The 20553-nt window shown below is 35.6% G+C and overlaps 1 protein-coding gene across 3 annotated transcripts in view; it reads right to left on the bottom strand.

The window, feature by feature from the left end:
• Positions 1-20553, bottom strand: part of LOC139964999 (protein Obscurin-like) — a 73628-nt gene that overhangs the window by 14294 nt on the left and 38781 nt on the right. For all 3 annotated transcript variants that reach the window (XM_071967134.1, XM_071967135.1, XM_071967136.1), the window contains 3 exons: positions 17006-17158; positions 4344-4389; positions 2636-2716 (listed from right to left, as the gene is read on the bottom strand). In XM_071967134.1, coding sequence (XP_071823235.1) covers positions 2636-2716; positions 4344-4389; positions 17006-17158 — 280 coding nt within the window. The remainder of the gene's footprint in view (positions 1-2635; positions 2717-4343; positions 4390-17005; positions 17159-20553) is intronic.

The following is a 20553-nucleotide window of genomic DNA, read 5'->3' as shown; positions in this document are numbered from 1 at the left end:
AATGTCTACACAGTACATCTTCACTTGTATATAGCAATTTGCAAATTTTGCATAGCATTTTGCAAAGTGATACTAGATCAAATATTCCCTGTTACAAAAGGTGCTGGTTCTTCAGAGAACATGAAAATGACTTAGTAGTACTATACCCTTCCCAAGTCATTAAAGCTAATGCTTCATGAATTCAAACAGTTTCATGTTGAAAACCTTTGGGTCTGTCTTCCTATGCTGAGAAATGTTTATTGCTCACTAGGCATGTGAAAAGTACCTCTATTTGCATCTGATGAGAACCATGAATAAATTGAGAACCTCTCCCAGCCTTTGGCAGAATTTAAACTCATAAAACTGTTATTCACACATTTTCTTGTATTTAACATATATCCATCATAATTATACCACATCTGTTAGGTCAAAAATTGTCTAACAATTAAAATACATGTTGATCATTTATGTATATTCAAACATTTTTTACACGAAATTTATTTAAAACTATCCCTCAGGGATCCCACACAGGTTTCAAATTAAGGAGTGGGGGTGGTGAGTGTTCAGTGGTAGGGAAAATCCATGTTGTGAAAATGAATAGGGGTCTTCCCAGCTTCACTAACCCCCCCCCCCCCCCGTCACACACACATGCACATGTACACACCACATGTCCTGAACCATTCTGAACTAACACTATAAAGGCTGAAAAGCATTTTGTATTTGAACATTAGTTGGTGAAGACAAAGTTTGTATCTCATCCTCTGATGGCTGGCTCCCTCCTACAGCTAAGTTGTAGAGCTATTTAAGTTGAGAAGTTCAAAAGTTTGTATACACACATGATACAATATGTTTGGAATCTGGATTGAATCCAGGGACCTAAAAGAACAGCTATAGGCAAGGTCACTATGGCTTCTACATCATCTAGCTGTTGGAGATAACAGATGCTAAACACATTTACTTCTTTGAAAGAATTCAGGTAACCTTTTACAATATGATAATTGAGTCCATAAGGGTTCACTCTAGTTTTGTTATGCAAAGGAGAGTATAGTATGTGTTATGTAAAATGTTTTGGGCAAATATCTGTCAATTAAAACAACAGACTTTTAAACTCATCAATTTACTCTCTTATTATTCAAGTTACACAAACTGTTCTTGATTTTTTCTGTTAGTGTTGATTTGGTCAATACTGTGATGATATTAAGTACGAGAATTATCACTGGAAGTCATTTAGCCTAAAGAGTCAAGTCTCACAATAAGTACTGGAGTACTATCAACATGTTTCCCTGTTGGCTCAGCAGTTTTGTTATGTTATGTAAATCATGTAACCGAGAACTATTCACTTTATGAAAGTTTGATCAGTAGGGCAAGAAAGTTTTAAAGAAGCAGAAAACAAACAAAAATCCAAACAAAAAATTGGAAGTAATGACTAGGCTAAAACATGTTTAAGGGTTTCACAAGATTCCCTAATAAAAGGTTTGGAAGCTATGAGTCACATAACCATCTCAAACAAATAAAAGTTTTAAATACAGTCATTTGTTTATCCTCATGAATCAACAAATGCCTATAGTCTAAATTTCTGAATAAAGGCAGTTAAAAAAATTCACACATCACAATTAGTTTTATATTTTTTTATTTGGTTAGTTCTTTTTTCAAATAAATGACCCAATCATAAAGTCAACAACAAGCAGTTGTTCCAAACCTAGATGAGTCATTGTAATTTTAATGTGATAGTTGTAAACCTAGTGAGCATGACTGAAGTAGATGATTTATACTGAGAGATTGGATTACTACACCATCTACACATAACTGTACGGCTATTTCACTTCATCAGAGATTGCAACCGTATTAACATTCTTACCTCTTTCTTTACCTCATCTCTGGAGTATGAAAGAACAATTTGAATGTGGGAAACCATTTTTATGGATTTCTGTTGCAGGAAGAACCCTATGGATTTCTTTTACATGCAAACCAGCACTACATTCAGTCAAACTTGAGCTCTGGTTAAAGCTGTTGAATGACACTAGCTTTGAGACATGATCCTAACAAGATAACCACAATCTTGCTGTTGAATGCAATAAGTTGCACGTCATTACTACAAGCACATGTATCAGACTTCCCCGCACTAGAATCGACTCAAGTATCACATGTGATATCACTTTGTTATCTGAATGTTACAAAGGGTTTCTTTTCTTAATTATGCCAACTAAAGTCAGTGAACTGGTAATTATTTTACCAGGTACAATAACTGTAACATTTGATTTTGATTTGATATATTTTTTCCATTTTCATGCATATCTTACAATGTTTACAATGAAAAGACATATAACAATCGATAAGAAAAACGGTGGAAGGGCTTTGAAGCCAAAGCTTAATTAATTAATTAATTAATACAACAAATTACCAGACCTTTATTCAAGCTCAGCAGAGTCAGGGTCCATGGGCCCTCCAATAATCAGGCACATCAGAGAAATGGTAGTGGCTATTTCAACACCAGTGAATGTTTTGATATGATTGTTTCCCCATTGTTTCCCTCAATCTCAAACCTGTCTTAGGGTCCTTGAACAAGCACTTATTGCACAGGGGGAGACATTATCTTTCAAACACAAACAGGTGTACAATACAAAGATACTCCATCATTAACAACATGACAACATACCCTCCACTTTCTTCTCGAGTTGAAATTCTTCAACCTCTCAGTACTGATCTTGGCTTCACCCCGATCACGACGCTCATCAAACTGTTGGCCATAGCAAGAAGCAAAACAATAAGAAATTCATTGCAATAAATCAATAAGAAATTTGCATAATTAACCTATTGAATCAAATTGCCGATCATGTATCCCTACAAACTGGCTTATAACTATTAATGTAAATTATTACACTAAAAAGTTTTCAAACTAGACTAAATATGACAAATAAGTTATACTGTAAGCATGTAGGAGAGGGTGTTGGAGGATGTGGAAGGGAGTAGCTCGCTCAAAGAAACATCTTCTTTCATAACGACAATTTATTACGTCATAAGACATTCTGATAATTGACACAAAAGCATCAAAACAGGCATATATTTGCATTCAAAGATAGTAAAGAAACAAAGACAGAAGATAGTGGGGCATTAAAATGTTAAGAACTTAATCATTTGGATGATCTCTGTCAACTGTTTAATCAAAGACAGTTTATTTTAATGTGACGAGTTGAAATCAATTAGGTAACATTCCATTTAGGCTACTACATAGCATGAGGTGTTGATAACAGATGCATTGAGCGATCAAGGTTCCCATGAGACTAATCCTTTGCTAATTACTGACTATCAGCTCAACAGCACAACCTTTCCATAATGTTTGGTAAAGTTCTAGATAATAGGCATAGGTGAAACTTAATTCCAATTTAGAGTTGTGACTCCTACTTTGAAGTTGCTCATTTGGGGTTGTAACACGGACGTTTTTTCATGTTTTCCTCTCACCATATTCTTATTCTCTGAAATATAATTTACACCAAAATCCATTTTTGCTGCTTGCCTATCAAACTGATCTGTTACACATCAAAATCAGACATTCGGCAAAGCAACTGTTGCCTATACAGGATAACAAGTTCATAAAAACAAAAGTAAATTCTTTGAAGAAGCTCATGCGTCAAGATTGATAATCAGAAACTGCAGTCAAACATGGATTGGATTTTTATCGTATCAGCTCCAAAGGATCTTGTTTCTCTTATTCAAGGAATTAAAGTAGCTAAAACCCAAGAACAGCCAGGTCACAACTTGTTAAAAGCTGTAAATTGTAGTGATTTTGCACTTTTATTTTCTTATTTCATTTCACTTAATGACGATGGAGAAACACTACTCCAAACTTTAAAAGCGGCTGTGATCAAGTTTGCTACATGTATGGTTTTTAATTATTGGTTGTTATTACTAAATGACTACATTAGCATTGAAATTGAAGTAACTTTGTTTTGAGCTATTCATGTGACAACCTAATTAATGGGATTTACTAATGAATCATGGTGCCAACTGATTGGTTCAGATTCGCAGTCAATCCTGTAAAATGAAGGCTATGTCATCAATAAAACGCTACCCTAAAATACAGACTTGAGCGTCGTCACTAGAGAGGCGAGAATTTCTTCTATATACAATTGTTCGACAGCTTGGTGTCACTAACTGAAAGTTATCCTCGGTATGACAGCATTCTTAATATACCTCCATTAATGCATGCTGAGACTAAATTCAACAGAAATATCAATGACCAAGAGCGGTTAGGGAATGATCACAGTTCAAACTGCAGATCAAAATGAGGAGGAAAGATAAACTTAGTTTCAAAAAGAAGACAAAAATTGAGGAAAATGTTATTGATAAAATTAAATAAAACTTACCTTCAACCAGGGATGTTCCAAGCACTGCTTCAATGTATATCGCTCCCTGCCAAAAGCAAAAGACAACTTGATTTAATATCTGACAGCTCTTAATTGCTTGTAGGGTTGTAAGTTTATCAAGACATCTGACTGCCGAGCATAATGCTGGGCTGGGAACACTTTCCACAGAGGTAGTTATATCTGAGTCATGTCAAGAATTTGCAAAATGGCTCGCCTCCGTCACTTTGTACCAGGGTGATCTTAGCTGTGATAACTCGCAGATGGCCGTTAGGATACTTTTTGACTTATCTGCGGTATATGTAAACAATCCAGAAAAAGATTTCCTAGGGGGGCAAGTAGATGACCAGAGATGCACTGCAAACTTTTCAATTGAATGCTGCATTGTCAAAAAGACACAGAGATCAACAGGAGATGGACATTATTCATAACCACTCTAATGTATGACACCTCTCCACACTTTTGTACCCAAGCTATACTTAAAAAAGGTAAATAAAGTTTAATACTCTTAAGATTATCCCTTACTAACTTGTTTCAAACTTTCAGTGCAGTATAGCCATACAAAACACTTGATACCTCAACTATGGATCTCAACATAAAGGATAACAGATTCTACTTTTAGATAGAACCAATTATTTATTATATAATCCAAGAAAGGAGAGAAAACAGAGGTTCTCTTTTCTTCCCTCTTATTTTATTGAAAAATTTCATATATAATAGCCTTAATTAGAATATTTTAAACACAAAACTAATTAACTTTAATTAACATTGGTCAAGTTTGAAAATATCAAGAGATGAAGTCCAATGGTGTGGTCAGAGGATAAAATGACCTCTGTGGAAACTGAGACATGTATACTAATAGGTCATCAATTTACTGATGACCAAACCAGAATGAAGTTGAAGGAACTAACAAGAAAATCAGGTTATATTCTTGACCCAGCAGGGAGGCATACAGAATATGAAAGATATATATGGTGATAATTATATATAAATATACATATTGTGATAATTAATAATCCCTGATCATTGAAAGAGACAAATCCAGCTGATGTAAAACCAAAAGCTCAAAAGGATTTACAAGGCAAATAATGGGTACTGGCATTGGAAGAAACCTTTGAGATGGATTTACAGAGGGAACAATTATTTTCAAACATGACAGTTTCATTGCCATCTGGGCAGTATCTCTTTTGGGGAAGGGGAAATTAGAGGGGGCTTAAACAGCAGCAAGTTTTGAGGTCAATAGATGGTACTACTAAACACTGAACCTTATTTAACCAAGATCTTTCCAATACTTAAATCATATGAAAGTTGTCAACTATGTTTATGAAAGAGGCTGGCCAGATGTATGAGTTCATTGTAAGTTTAAGCTTAATCGTGGGCTATATACTGTCACTCTGCCAATAAACCCTCAAGGAGGATGGGAATTGGAGACACAGGGATAATAGATTGAGAATGTTTCCATAAACTGATGATTTCATGCTCTATTGGATGTTCAATTGTTATAATTACTTTTAAAACCTTGAGAAAGAGTCTACCACTTTTCCAATCATGAACCTTTTCATTCAAGTCATCAACACATCACAGTGTGAAAAACATGAGTTATGCAGTCATATGAAAAGTTGTTGTTAAATGACTAACAACTAATTATGAAGCTACCATAACAGTTCCTACAGGCAGGTGTGACAAGAAATTAGTATTTCATAACATACATACTAGGTGTGCTAATGTTAATTGAGTCTGATGTTTAACACATGGCTGTATATATTTGGAACCAGCTGTCTTTTTACAGCCAAATCGACTTCTATCAATGGTTAACTTAAAACATACAAGTACTAGTAAATACTTTGAAAAAAATCCAAAGAAATTAAATCATCTCCTATCCATTCGCTCTCTTCACACTCCCACTGCCCCTCATGCATGCATAACACACATGAACGTAAATGCACCCATGTCATTTCATGATTCTTTTTATCCTTTATGTTTTTTCTACCCTTCCCCTCCACTTCCCCAACCATGCACCCCTCCATCACACCAACAAACACTCAAGTTGTATGTCTCGTCATGCTTTAAGCAATGACACCAAACAGTAGCATGTAAGTGACTAAGCAGTGATCTCTTTGACAATGTTAAGCTGAGCTTATCAATTGCTTAATCCTCCCAGTAATCTCTGTCTGTTCACTCAGTGTAAGTGACATCATGCACATGATGATACAAAAGATTATATGGTCTGCTCGATGACTGAGGCCAATCTGAACTGGTACAATTAGGTTTGTCTGCTGCATAACGTTTCTCTGATTCCATGACCTAATTAAATGGGTTATACCATTAAACATTTATTCCAATATCATTTAATTGTGACTATTTTGGTTGATAAAGGAGTTCTTCCAAAACTATTGCTGGGTCACTGACTTACACCTACAGGAGTAAAGCAAACCTCAAAAACTCTTAGTCCTCTTTCAGATACAAATGTCGTAGTGAGGTGAAATATAACAAACAGCAGCTGTAAAGCATGCCAGTAATTACCAAAGCAGCTTCCCAATCCCTTCGTTAGATGGTAGAAATAAATGTAGCTGCTGATAATCCCTGACACCCAAATGAGAAGCCAAGGCTGTATGATCCTCTAACTTCAACACAGTCTGACAGCTGAACTCATTAAGCACATAATCAAATGTTCCCGGTACTGCTAGCAACTCCCACGCCAACTTATATCGTATCTTGCTGACTAATATAATTTGCGGTTACAGAGAAAGATCACTACCATAGATGGTTTTCTAGATCAGACCTTTTAAATGTCAAACGTATATAGCTACACAGGTCCAACGTATTAAAAGTACAGATTACAGTTCTTTTGGTGGTAAAAGCTTTCTGAAGTGCATATTAAACCTTTCATACAACAAGATGACATGTAATTGTTGAACTACTAGTGCTTCAAAGTTGGGGGGGGCATGGTTGGGACTGGGGGTGTCAGGATATAGGGGATGGAAGAGGTGTAAGGAGTGTATTTCAATATTCCTTGCAAGTTGTGTGACAAAAATTGGCGATTCCATCAGCATTAATTATTGAAATCTTAAATGGTTGCACTGCTTGGAGTAACCATGGCAACATAATAAACAAGAAAACACTATTAAAATCACAAGAGGCCCACTAACACCCCTGACAGTTTTTCATCCATTTGGTGTGAGCTCTGGTCTAACCAATTGTCATTTTACAGCGGTCATTACAGTCTTAATCAGGAGGGACTTGTAGCTCAGGCCAAATGGTGCTCAGTAATTAAGTCAGCAAATTGCTTTGTCCACCTGACCTGGATAGAGAAATTTATCCAGGGGTGAGACATGATCAAAGTATTAAAGAAGTAAAATATATCTTAGGCAACGGAGAAGCCACATAACGATAGATGTAAAGACCCCGTCTTCATTTTACTTTCGTTATAGAGGTCCTCATAGGAGCAGAAAGATGGTTTTAAGTGAAATAAGGAAGAGAGTCGGGGAAGGGAGGGGCTTGGAACAATAAAGGCAGGTGCGTAGCAAAGGGGGCAAAGGGGGCAGCCGCCCTTCCCCCTTGAGCATATTTTATGTATGTTTTTATGATATCGCTAGTAATTTCAAAAGAGAAAATGCTAAAATGCAACTTACAAGGCCTGGGAAGTGCCATTCCCAGCGTTCTGGGAGGCATTTTTAGCCAAAATTTTCTTGAGTTACGCTTTGCGCCAACTCATGGTGGCGCTATGCTTAGAAAGTTTGCAATGCCGTATCTACGGCTCTGATAGTTTGCCAACAGTTTCGCCCCTCCCTTGGCAAATTCCTCGCTACCCGCCTGAATTAAGGAGTCATAATTTGTATAATAGTGCTCAGTATATATTCTCAACTAGTACCTGGAAACTAAATGCACTTTCATCTTTTTATCACCGTCTACGAATGACATCATGTTTGGCTTAGACATGAACTATGTTTCTCTCTGTAATGAAGGAATCTAATTGCACTTTTGCATCTTGAACTTGAACCCGCCATTGACAGTTTAAAATCGATTGTATTCAGAGGAGTTGGCTAACAAGATTTACAACCAATAAGATTACAGGGAACAGTCAACTTGAATATTATAAACATTCTCCAACAGACTCCACTCATAATCTGCTAGTTCATTCATCAACTAATTTACATTACACCTATGGAATCCTTTTGAGAGTCTCAGCCCACCCACACAGAACTATTTATCTGGGAATATGAAATCATGGATCGTAATCATCATCCAATCTGAAGATTTTTGTCATCGATAAGGAAGAACAAAACTACACAGACCATTACCCCCCAACAGTTCATTTAGTTTAGTCCTTTTTGTACCCCTTAGCAGCAGCTTTTACGCTTAAAAAATCCTGGATACTGGCAGAGAGATTTTACTAGGGTAGCAAAATCTCCTGACTGTATCCATCAAGCATACATTCCAGTTACATTTAAATTATTATCTGTACATCTTATTATTATCTGTAAGAACATTACACACAAGTCAATGTGCAAGTAACAGTCATAACAGTTAGGCTTTTGCTTTAATAAACTAAAACTTAACTAAAAAGAAAGTTTTCAACCCATTTGTCAGAAATACTATCCACACCTCATGTCGCAGAATCTATCTCTATCTTGTGGAGTGTTAGCTCAGTGGTTAACACCGGTGCCTTTCAATCATAAGGTCCCCAGTTCGAGTCACTCCCAGATTAATGTATGTCGTCCAGTTACAGAGTTGTTGACAATTAACAATTCATAATCATGGACGTTAAATATGAATGTGAGAGACTGACTTCGGTCAGCTTGCGGCTTTGATAAGCCAATTAGGCTTCTTCGCGAGTTCCTGCTTGCAGGAGGATCTAATATATATACATACATACACACATACATACATCTCATGTAGTTATGAATAATGTACGTAAGCTGTGTACTACAGTAGCTCAGTCTACACCCATAGATTCTTCAGAGCTAAACTCAGGAAAATAAATTGATGACTGATAATCTTTGGCAGGCAATAAATGTTGACCCAGCCAATTAGATAAGTGATTAAGTGTGACCTAATAACCTCAGATAGAGTTCATAGATCGATTTATACATAAGAAAACTAAAAGATCTGTCATTCGGAGGAATGATTCGAATGCAATGCAAAGGGACTAAAATAATTTGCAGCTAGAAATAGGCTGTCCCTTGGAAGTTAGATCACCTTAGATTCACTCAGAAGAGATTAGCTATTAAATCTCTGACAAATTATGCCTTAACTGCATCACAGGATTGTGGGATATATCTCATTATTATTATTCACTGTATTGCTGTGAATTACATTAACATCAAATCACACAAGCATTCCAGACTACAATATCCCTAGAAGCTATCATTATACAAGATGATATTTTATAATTTACATGATTACCAAAAGCCCTACTCCCTACTGTACCTCAGTATATTAAAAACTAGCTTTCACGTGAAGCAGTGTATTAACCCGTAATTTGCTACACGAAAAATGATATTTTTTATTTGTTTTATTTTATCCCTTTACGATGTTGAAATAGTTTTACCTTTCGCAGCCTTCATAGGCACATTTTGACTAACAGTAAGAACCTTTGCAAATTTGTTTCTTTTAAGGGTCCCTTTACTAACAGACTAATATTAGAGAGCAAAGTAAGTGGTGAACTGAATGTCGCAAGGACAGTTGGTAGAATAATTGAATAAAGTTATAAACTAGTGAAATGAGAATCGGGTTTGTAGTTCCGTGACATAATGAATATGAATTCAGAACACAAAAGCCTGCACAGGAAACATTCCTTTAATTCATAAGGGCTGTTTGATGTTGTAATTGTGTTGGTCATCACAAACATTATTTGAGGGGAACTGGTAGATTAGCCCTGTGTGTTACCTACAATGGAATAAATTATTCTTGATATTTTGGCAAGCTGTCATGAGCATTTCTATGGTAACAAGGTTAAGAATGAACGATTCATGGTAAAACAAAACTGTAAGCAACCATTCGTATTCCATTGTTCCCAGTAAGCTGCAATCACACAGTTAATAATTGAACTGCAAATATGAACTAATTTCAGTCGGGCTCAAGTTTATAAACAATCCCAAGTACACTGAAATGTCCAATGACACAAAATTGCATGGTTACATAACATAAAAGCACAGCAATTACATCCGAAGTCCAAGAGCATGTTTAATTGTGAAAGTTCCCCCTTCCCCCAAGAACTTTTAGATTTCAAGGTTCCTTACATCTTTAGTCATCCGGTACAACTCTTTTCCTTGAAAACTCAATCCTTTTGGAAGCTTTGATCAAGTCATATAGTCCACCATAATTCATGTTTAGTGCAATACAGATGAACTATAAACTTCATAGAAGATACTTTGTAATATTTAATTTGTAGAATTTACTAAATATTCACTCAAGACAGTTTGGGACACTTTCCCAATGCTAACTAATAACGCTCATAGATGACGTATTCTCATACAATGCTTTAACCCTCAAAGCATTCGTACTGATAGTATGAACAATTCTTAGCAATTGCTGATACAGACTGAATATTCATACTGCTCATACTATCAGTTCAAGTGCTTTAAAGCATTCATGACATGAAAGTACAGTTTATAAGAAAATGTCCCAATTAGGTAGCAAACTTTATTTGTCTGTTGAATATTCATGACATATTTACTCAAACTTGAACACTTTTCCAATTTTTTTTATGCAAACCATCATCACTGACTTCACTTGACTATTTTTATTTATTTATACTTTTCAGTTTTAATTTTATAATTCTCTCTTTGTCCTGTACTCAGTTATGTGCTTAAACACATTTGCTCTTAAAACAAAAACATACCAAAAAGGAGATAAATAACTGGTTGAGACATAAGAATCATTTCTTAGTAAGATATTAAATCTTGTCAATCTACCCTTTGAAGAGCCCTCTTGTTAATGAGCATGACACATTCTCCAGGCATGTCTATAAATTTTTGAAATGAGCCATCAACTTTCTCACATGCACTTTATTAATATAAGACATCATCTCCAAAAATGAAATATCAGTTGATAGCCTTCCCATGGTTGCCTACGTAAGCAAGAATCACCAACGATGTCTTCCAGTGATATTAAGTGAGCAATTGCATTGATAACAAAAGCAGGAACTTTACTCAATCATAAAATGACTGTAACTAATATCAAAGTTTCAATTCACATAGCTTCTCACTATATAGCTGATATTTGCTTTTTGCTTTCCTAGAATTAATTCCTTGGAGACATATTTTACTGGCATAGTAACACCCCAGAATAGTTGCTCTAAAGAAACAAACATGTCAAACCACAACAGCTTAAAACTTCTAAGTATTATTCATGTCAAAGGGAAAGTATTTTATTGCCCTTTAATGTTGATCAAATTACATCATTGGAATGGTTCCAACTTTAGGGTGCTTCTTAAGTATACATATGTTTCACATTTGGATTATACTTCTATATAGGTAAATCCTCTGACAATTGCATTAGCTAATGTGTTTCTTACAGATAGGAAACTACATCATATACAAAATCCTCTCCAGGAAGTGCTCTACAATATCTTGAGGACAGCACCGTGTACGAAGAAAGATAAAGACAGACGAATAATAAATAATATCCGTTTGTTGATTTAGAGAGGGCGTGACAGAATGAAAGATAATTATCTTCATAAGCGCAAGTTTCTTTTAAGCATGTTTACATTAATGGATCAGACCCTGCAATCGATGTTAAATTAAGATAACAAGAAAATTTATTTTGAAGCCTCCAACTTTTCTTCCCCCTCCCCATTGATCATCCCCATCAAAAAAAGGTTGAGGTTTATATAACCTCGATAACTGTGTTAAGTTATGAAAGTGACACTCACCAACCAAATTGACAGGTCACCACTGATCCCTGGTCACCCCAATCCTAGACTAATGAAGGGAATTCCAATTGCATGGTCTCATTAGCATTAACACTACAAATTGGATTTATGGTTCAACAAAGTGCTTTAGTATTCCCCAACGCAAACCTTTTTGCTGTGGTCTTCTGCTAGTTTGGTTCCTTTAGCTGCTATTTTCATGCTTAAACGAATAACATCTCCACTCCTGAAAGCGAGCTGACAAACCCTGTATTCAGTGGCTGGTAATTGCCCATACATAATGTTGATATAAAGCTGTCAGTATTTGTTAGAATTCATTGTCCTTTAGGATGGTATCACTTGTAATCACCTTGATAAACCCTGATCAACATAGTCACAATACAAACCACCAATTGCATAAATGGATCTTATAGTCAGGAGTAGGAGTACAATTAGTTGCTCTTGGTATGAGTATGCTGAGTATGAGTACTATGCTCTAAGTGTGAGTACTATAGTATGAAGTGATGACAATAGTATATATTCCACATATTCAAAATGACTTCAGTATATATTTCGTATATCCAACCGGACTATAGTATCTATTCAGCATATCCAAAATGACTATAGTAGGCTATCTATTCAGCATATCCAAAATGGCAATAGCATCTATTCCGCATATCCAAAATGACTATATAGCATCTATTCAGCATATCCAAAATGATGTGAAAATAGCATCTATTGCACATATCCAAAATAACTATAGTATCTTTTCGGCATATCCAAAATGCCAATAGTATCTATTTGACATATCCAAAATGACAATAGTATCTATTCTGCATATCCAAAATGACTATAGTATCTATTGCACATATCCAAAATGGCTATATCATCTATTCTGCATATCCAAAACGACATTAGTATCTATCGAGCAAATCCAAAATTGGCAATAGTGTAGGCCTATATTCTGCATATCCACAATGCCTCGAGTAAGAGTTAAGATCCATGAGGTTGAGTACAAGTACAAGCAATCATACGCATTATATATGCTACAATATGAATACAGACTCACGAAAAGTCTGCTGGTAGCTTTGGGAAGTTGTTGGTTGTGTGCACACACATGGTAAGCAAGCAGGGCAAAGTGTTGAAGGGAGTGAAGACTCGCGCACAAAGAAATGTCTGATGCTGGTAATCTTAGTTTCGAATGAGGTGCAACAGAAGTGTTAAACACCACCATCGATCCCAGAAAATACACACACATCTTGCTACGCTTGGTAATTAGACACTAGTGTACAGTCAGTACATAAAGCTACGGTCAATACCCACAACACAGCAGCGATGGACATCCCAGGTCCAGATAAAAGATAACAAGGTATCATGTTTCATTACTGTCTGCATTTTGTAGCGACAAGAAAAAAACTTCACTTGCAAGCAACGGAAAGTTAACTTTTTCAGAGGGCGGCACATGGTTTGGGGCGAGTCTTCAATGCTTTTAATTCTAATGTACTGCTATTTATCATGTTACATAACTCTCTTAAGTAGTGACTAATTACCTACAACTTCATGTTACCAGAATGAGGTGAACACACATCCTCAATTTCTAGGGACAAACCCAGATTTCATGTTCTGGCTCTATATTAAAAGCATCCCAGGTTTTTCATATACTGTCCCCAGATCATAACAAGTGTCCCTGGAACTATTCCACAAGGCTGTTTAAAAGGCCTTAGATAATTTTAAGTTGAACAAATTGCTTGTCTTGAAGATGTATATTGCAGAAATGTGTGCATTTGACCATCACCCTTAAAACATAGCACCACCAAAGACAGATATGCCCTCAAAATTTAACCACTTCCTACAAACAGTCACTGTAGATACTACCTCCAGATGTCAACATGAGAGGGCCACTCAACATCTAAATCATGTTCTCAGACTTCCTGAGAGAATATGGTCACTTTAAACCAGAAGGTTGGTGTTTTAATTCTAAGATCCACCTCCTCCAATATGGCTTAAATTTAACAACAACCAGAATAACCCACATCCCACATAACACCTACTGTAGAGTTATTGTTGTGGGGTGAACTTTTGAATATATGCAGAGCATGGTACTACTTCTTCATGCTGACAAGAGCTCTTGCCAATCTAACGGGTATCACGATTGATCAATTGCTGGACACTGGCTTGACTCTGTCCATTAGTAGTATACCGCAGTTAATGTAGAGACGGTATTCAAAATAATAACTGGAGTTCAATGTTCTCTTGGTTAATGCGAAAGTCTTGACATGTGGTTATAGTTATTATAAGTCACGTTAAATACTGAATAGTTAGGTTTTTGTCAGTTTCACGTAGCGATGTAAATCGTATCACTGTGCTGGATGGAAGGCACGCTAGAGCTGTGCATTGCAGTCATTGCGTGGTAGCATGGTGTTCTGACTTAACACGCTGAAGAATTGAAACTTGAACAGAAGTCAATGATAATGTGTTACATCTCGAGTGATAAGAATAATTACTGGAATTCAATGTTCTCATGGTTCATGCGAAGTCTTGACATTTCTATATTGAAAAGATTCCAAATTTGAGTTTAAATTTTGAATTGGAAGCCACCCGACGTGTAAGTTGTAATCCATAAGCCCTTGCGGGCGTCTCCCACATTTGTGGTCACTTAAGTGTCATAAAAATAACTGCTGATTATTATTATTATTATAAGAGTATTATGTAGAAGATTATATGATTGGTGAGTCAATGTTGACTTTTTATTAGTTAGAACTTGACAATGACATAAAGTTAGAATTAAATAGCATTTCCAAAATAGGCCTGAAAATCTGTACTGAATTTGTAGGGGGACCTAATCTACGAAATTTAATGTAAACTGTCATTACGTAAAATGATTTCATTACTTCATAATTCTGTCACATATTAATTACCGGTTTCTACAAATAGTCGGAGACAAGTGTAAACTATGATTCTATGTATTATATTAAGTTAAATGTTTTAGGAGAATGAGACATGTTAAGTGGGTTGATGTTCAATGTATGGCCGCCATGTTGTTTAGAGAAGGATTTATTGTGATGCATATATTGACCACATGCTCCCATGTATGGATTATATGGCGATATTAGTAGGGCTATGATGATAGAGCTGACTCGGATTTACTGATTATTACTGTTGTTTCCAGTTTGAATTATTCTGACATACAGTTTGCTGTGGAAGTTAACTCTGAAGAAGAACATATACTGTACATTGTTTCATGTAATACTAAATACTGTTATCTGTAATCAGCATGGCTATTATGTCAGTAATTTATGCAAAGGTTATTTCCTGCCAATTGTAGGTGGATTGGTATGAGTATACTATTTGTCTGCATATTTGTTTGGGATAGCTTCTGTCATCACACTTGGTATCGTAGGCAACTGTCATCCCAGGTACAGGATCCGCTGCTTTAATGGTCTCCTTGGTTTGGTGGGTACATAGGCGGATATGTATCATAAGTGGTTGAGAATCGAGTTCCCAAATATTGCCTACTGATTATGACCTTGGTGACAAGTGTGAAAGATTTGGACACAGTACACTGTTGATTCTTGTGATTATGTGTTGTCATTCTTTCACCTGAACTATATGTATATATTATCATGTAACCATAGTTAGGTTCATTAAAATGTTATTTTACCACTGTCTGATATTATGAGACAGTGTTTCCTCAATGATAGTTAAGTGCAAGGTTATTGTCTTGTTGTCATTTGGAACATCATAAGTTAGATAGTACAAAGTGTGTCCCATGTATTATATGGTGGTCCATGTAATTAGTATTGTTGTTTTGACACATAACCGTTGTACTGTCATTCATGTTAAAGATACACCAATTGTAACATGGGGAAGAGCTTTTGTGGTGCTCACTTTGATCTTCATATTTGATATTATTCATGTTGCAAGTATTCATATGTACATTATGTTCATGTTGTTATTGATATTTCATGGATTGTTGGTTCATGATAGTCCAATACAATACTATGCTAAATTGTACACAGAAATGTAATGTAGTGATTTTTGTGTTGGTATTCCCAATATTTTTCTCTTGTATTTTAGGTGTGCATGGACAAGTAAATAAAGTTATGCACATGACCAATTCTTCTAATTGTGTTTATTTTATTTCACGTACTTCAGAGGTTGTTTTTACTGGCTTAATAAATCAATGGTTATTCTAATCTCTGGTGTCGCCCTTATTGTTGTTACCGACTTAAATAGACGGTCGTATTCACCTTGTCTTCCTCCTTCCTCAGTGCACGTCCCTTTATTATCCCAAATCCCATTGATGAGGATAGTGTTTAAATTGCAAGATCCACCTCCTCAAATAAGGCTTAAATTTAACAACACCCAGAGTTTACCCACATCCCACTGATGAGAAATTGTAGGTTAACAACTGAACACTGCACGACCCAAGTCAATGATAATGTGAGAAGAGAAATTGGCACCGTCTGAAAACTGTTCACATACACAGAATTTTTGATATTGAGTTTCTTAGAATAGTCTCCAGTGAAGTGTCACATTATTACAATTATACTATGTATGTATGTATGTATGTATGTATGTATATTAGATCCTCCTGCAAGCAGGAACTCGCGAAGAAGCCTCATAGGCTTATCAAAGCTGCAAGCTGACCGAAGTCAGTCTCGAAGTCAGTCACTATAGAAGACCGAAGTCAGTCACTATAGATGCTTTCAGATGCAAGGCCCCACATGCAGTGGAGAATAGTTCGGTGCTATCAATTATATCAACTCAAGGAAAAACGAGCAGCAAAAAAGATGAAATTGACAATACTTACTCTACTTCCACGACAAGCACTTTGGCTATAAAATCCTTAGCTTCTTCTGAGATATTGTCCCAAATATCCTCTTCAAATTCCCAGTCTCCGTCGCGTACATTCACTAATGTCTGCCTATCATCTTCTCCCATAAATGGAGAACAACCACTCAACCTGAAAAAGAAATACAGCACATTTCCTTTACATCAAAACCATATTAATTTAAGATTGAAATTGCTTTACAGTTCATTACTATTAGCCCCCAAAATTGCTAGAGGTTTCAAAAAGTGCTTTCCTATAAAGGCTCTGATTATTGAAATATTCAAATTCCCAGCCAATGAAGATTTAAATAATTGTCTTTCTATTCTTTCTTTGCTTTCTTCCCTCCATCCTTTGTCAACTAATCCTCTAACATCAATTTCTTTTGTGTTCATCCTGCTAATTAACCTGTCTGTATTCTGTATTTGGATTTGTCCTTTGTAGTTTCTGTTACTTGTCATTCAGCCTGTGAAGAAGATCCTGCTAGGATCAAAACGTCAGGCCCACTTACTTTTACATAATAAAATTATTTATAGACGATTAAATATCCCATTGTGGATAAATACTTTTAGAGTGGAAGCTTAGAATGCTTGTATATAGCATTTACTTTTTGAAAAGAAAGATGTTCATTCCAAAATGTATTTTATGTTTTGCACAGGCCTAGTTGTGAGCATATGTACTTGGGGTTTGTTTCTCTAAAAATAAATTTTGTGCGTTCATTCGTAACAATACTGCTACTCGAGGTTCATTTCCTGATTTTAATGCCACAGCTGTTTGCAATTCATCCCCATTGTAATAATTGACCTAGACAGCACTTATTTTACAACGCTAAGATGGTAGAAGCCAATGTCCTTTAATATTTATACCCCTTAAATCATTAAACTACAGATCAATATATACCTTTAATGTTATGTATATGATGAAATTAAGACCAACTGATAAGTATTACACACTTTAACCAAGACACAACCAACCTCAATATCATCATACCCTTCAATGAGTATCCTATAACATGGCAGATACAGAGCTTTGTCCTTTTGCTGGGTACATCTGAATTGTCAACGTTAACATTGCAATGGACTTTTCAGGTTTTGATGTGAAACATCTTTGTGATTATAGCAAGTGAATGGATTGGACTCTACCCCTCCATACAATTTAGGGCCGATGAACACAATGTGTGTAAACCTTGGGGAATTTATATTACTCCTTTGATCTTGATTAACGACCGTTTGTGTCGATACTTAGTTTTTCTTCAGTAGCATTTTAGTTTATGGAACTACTTTGGTTACATAAAAAACATGTGCAAGTTAGAACTGTTGGTTAACATTTCTTCAGGGTTTGGTACAATATTCATAAGATGTTCCACAAAGTTTAAAGCACTTGTTGAAATTTCCCTTGCCATCACCAGAAATTTATTTGAAGCTAGTAGTTGCCACAGAGAAGGTATATTCCATTTCTTCCTATAAATAAATTCCAACCTTTTAATACATTTCATTTGTTTAATAATACCATGAATATTATTGTCCAGATGTGAAATGTTAAGAATTGATTCAAATTTCATGAACTACTATCACATTAACCAAATTTGTTGTGAAAAAGACTAGAAAATTGTCTTTATTTCATCGATTACAATAATACTTTATGTAAAAGTTTTTGGTAAAACTACCGAACAAACACAATAAGCTGTTGTGAGTTACTTGGAATTTATGAACCAATTCTCTGTAAAAAAAATTCTCTTCATGGTTTCCTGTGATGTCTCATAACTTGACCTTTGATATTTCCTATAGTGGTTTGTGTCTAATAACAAATATATGTACAAGATTAGAAAGACAAACACAGCATATAAAAAGAGTTTTAGCTTTTGAGCAGATACTGAGAGCACAGATATCCCATGGTGACATTTAATAATTTAAGTTTTGAGTTCAATCAGTATTGAAATTGATAGTCATCTTTCTTGTATTCCATCATTTTGTCAATGCAGGGATGTAAGTGCAGCCAAAAAAAAAAACCGGAAAAATATTCGGAGACCCCAGGTGAATGCCGTCCTAACACATCCTACTCCTAGCTCTGACTACTTACACACTATCGTTACTGTATGTTAGGCTAGCTTAGAAGTATTAGCGCTAACACATCCTACCCCTAGTTCTTACAACTTACACACTATCGTTATGTTAGGCTAGCTCAAAGTTACGAATACGTCGCAGCGAACTACGGAATAAAAAACAGTCTCACATTCGAATGCGATCACAAATATCGACTTTCATATGCGTATCCCGTAGATTTCCGCCGCTCACAAATATCACAAGCGTTAATTCCAAAACTTATGTCGAGCACCAGCAGTTACGAAGATATTAATTAGCAGTCCAATCAACATGAATTAGGCAAGGCTTTTCAACGACAGAAATGAGCTATAGCGATTTGAGGTTCGCACGTACGCAACGATATTCACATGGCACAATGTTGTACAGTGCAATGCGATGATGCGAAACTGGAAATGGTATTTTGAGTGATCGATGAGTGAAAATTGAAGTTAGCTTGCTGCAACGGGCCAGGCATTTTTGCCGCGTTGTCTCTTTGATATTCGAACAATTTTGTGGAACTTTATTGGAATTAAAAAAAAAACGGATTTCCGTAAAAATACGGAAGACTTATTGGAATTAAAAAAAAAACCGGATTTCCGTAAAAATCCGGAAGACTTACATCCCTGGTCAATGTCATATGAGAATGTCCAATTGAATTTGTATTCAAATGGACAAAAAAAAGGAGACGAAAGGAACACAACTCCAATACTTCTTGGTGTAAAGGGTTACAAAAAATTTATAAGCCACAGTATACATTCTTGCTGGTTTTAAAATACTGTGATAGCTATATTTTGCCTAGTCTGCGCCATAATCAAGACCACAAAGCTGATATTCCAAATATATAAGAGGAAGGATTATAAGTATTTTAAGTATTTTATTAAAAGGAACACTGAACCATTGTACTATTCCTCTCTTCAGAGCTTATGATCTCTGGGTTTGAAATATAATTTCCACTGAAGAAGCTATTTTTCCTGCACTTTTTTAAGAATCTAACATAATCAATAACATAAATTGTTCCAGTTTCACCTCAAATGGTCATATTTGCCAGAATAATTTAGAAAATTGATTTAATTTGTGATTTTTTGCCAAAAAGTTTGACAATTGTGATACACTATCAATGTTGTGTATGTATCTTAGCATGAATATTCATAACAACATAAATTCTGCCTAGAAATACCTGTTTACATTTAGCGACCAATTTAACAGTGCATTCCTTGAATCTGACAATGATCAAGCTAAGACAGCTACCTAGGTTGTTTTCACTGAATGTAAAGTTCTGCAATTATGAAAAATTATTGGATAACTTTGACTCTAATATAATTTTGTACACCAGAAACACTTTAGTATTGTATAGAAAAACCATGGGAAGGAAAGACTATTTGAATATGTTGAAATTGCCCAGTTGCCGTCATAACATCAGAGGAAATAATTTAGTGTTTACATTTTGTA

The sequence above is a fragment of the Apostichopus japonicus genome, chromosome 23, assembly GCF_037975245.1.
Source record: "Apostichopus japonicus isolate 1M-3 chromosome 23, ASM3797524v1, whole genome shotgun sequence".
Classification (NCBI taxonomy): Eukaryota; Metazoa; Echinodermata; class Holothuroidea; order Aspidochirotida; family Stichopodidae; genus Apostichopus; species Apostichopus japonicus.
The sequence above is the reverse complement of the archived record's forward strand: the minus strand, read 5'-3'. Positions and strand labels throughout refer to the sequence as shown.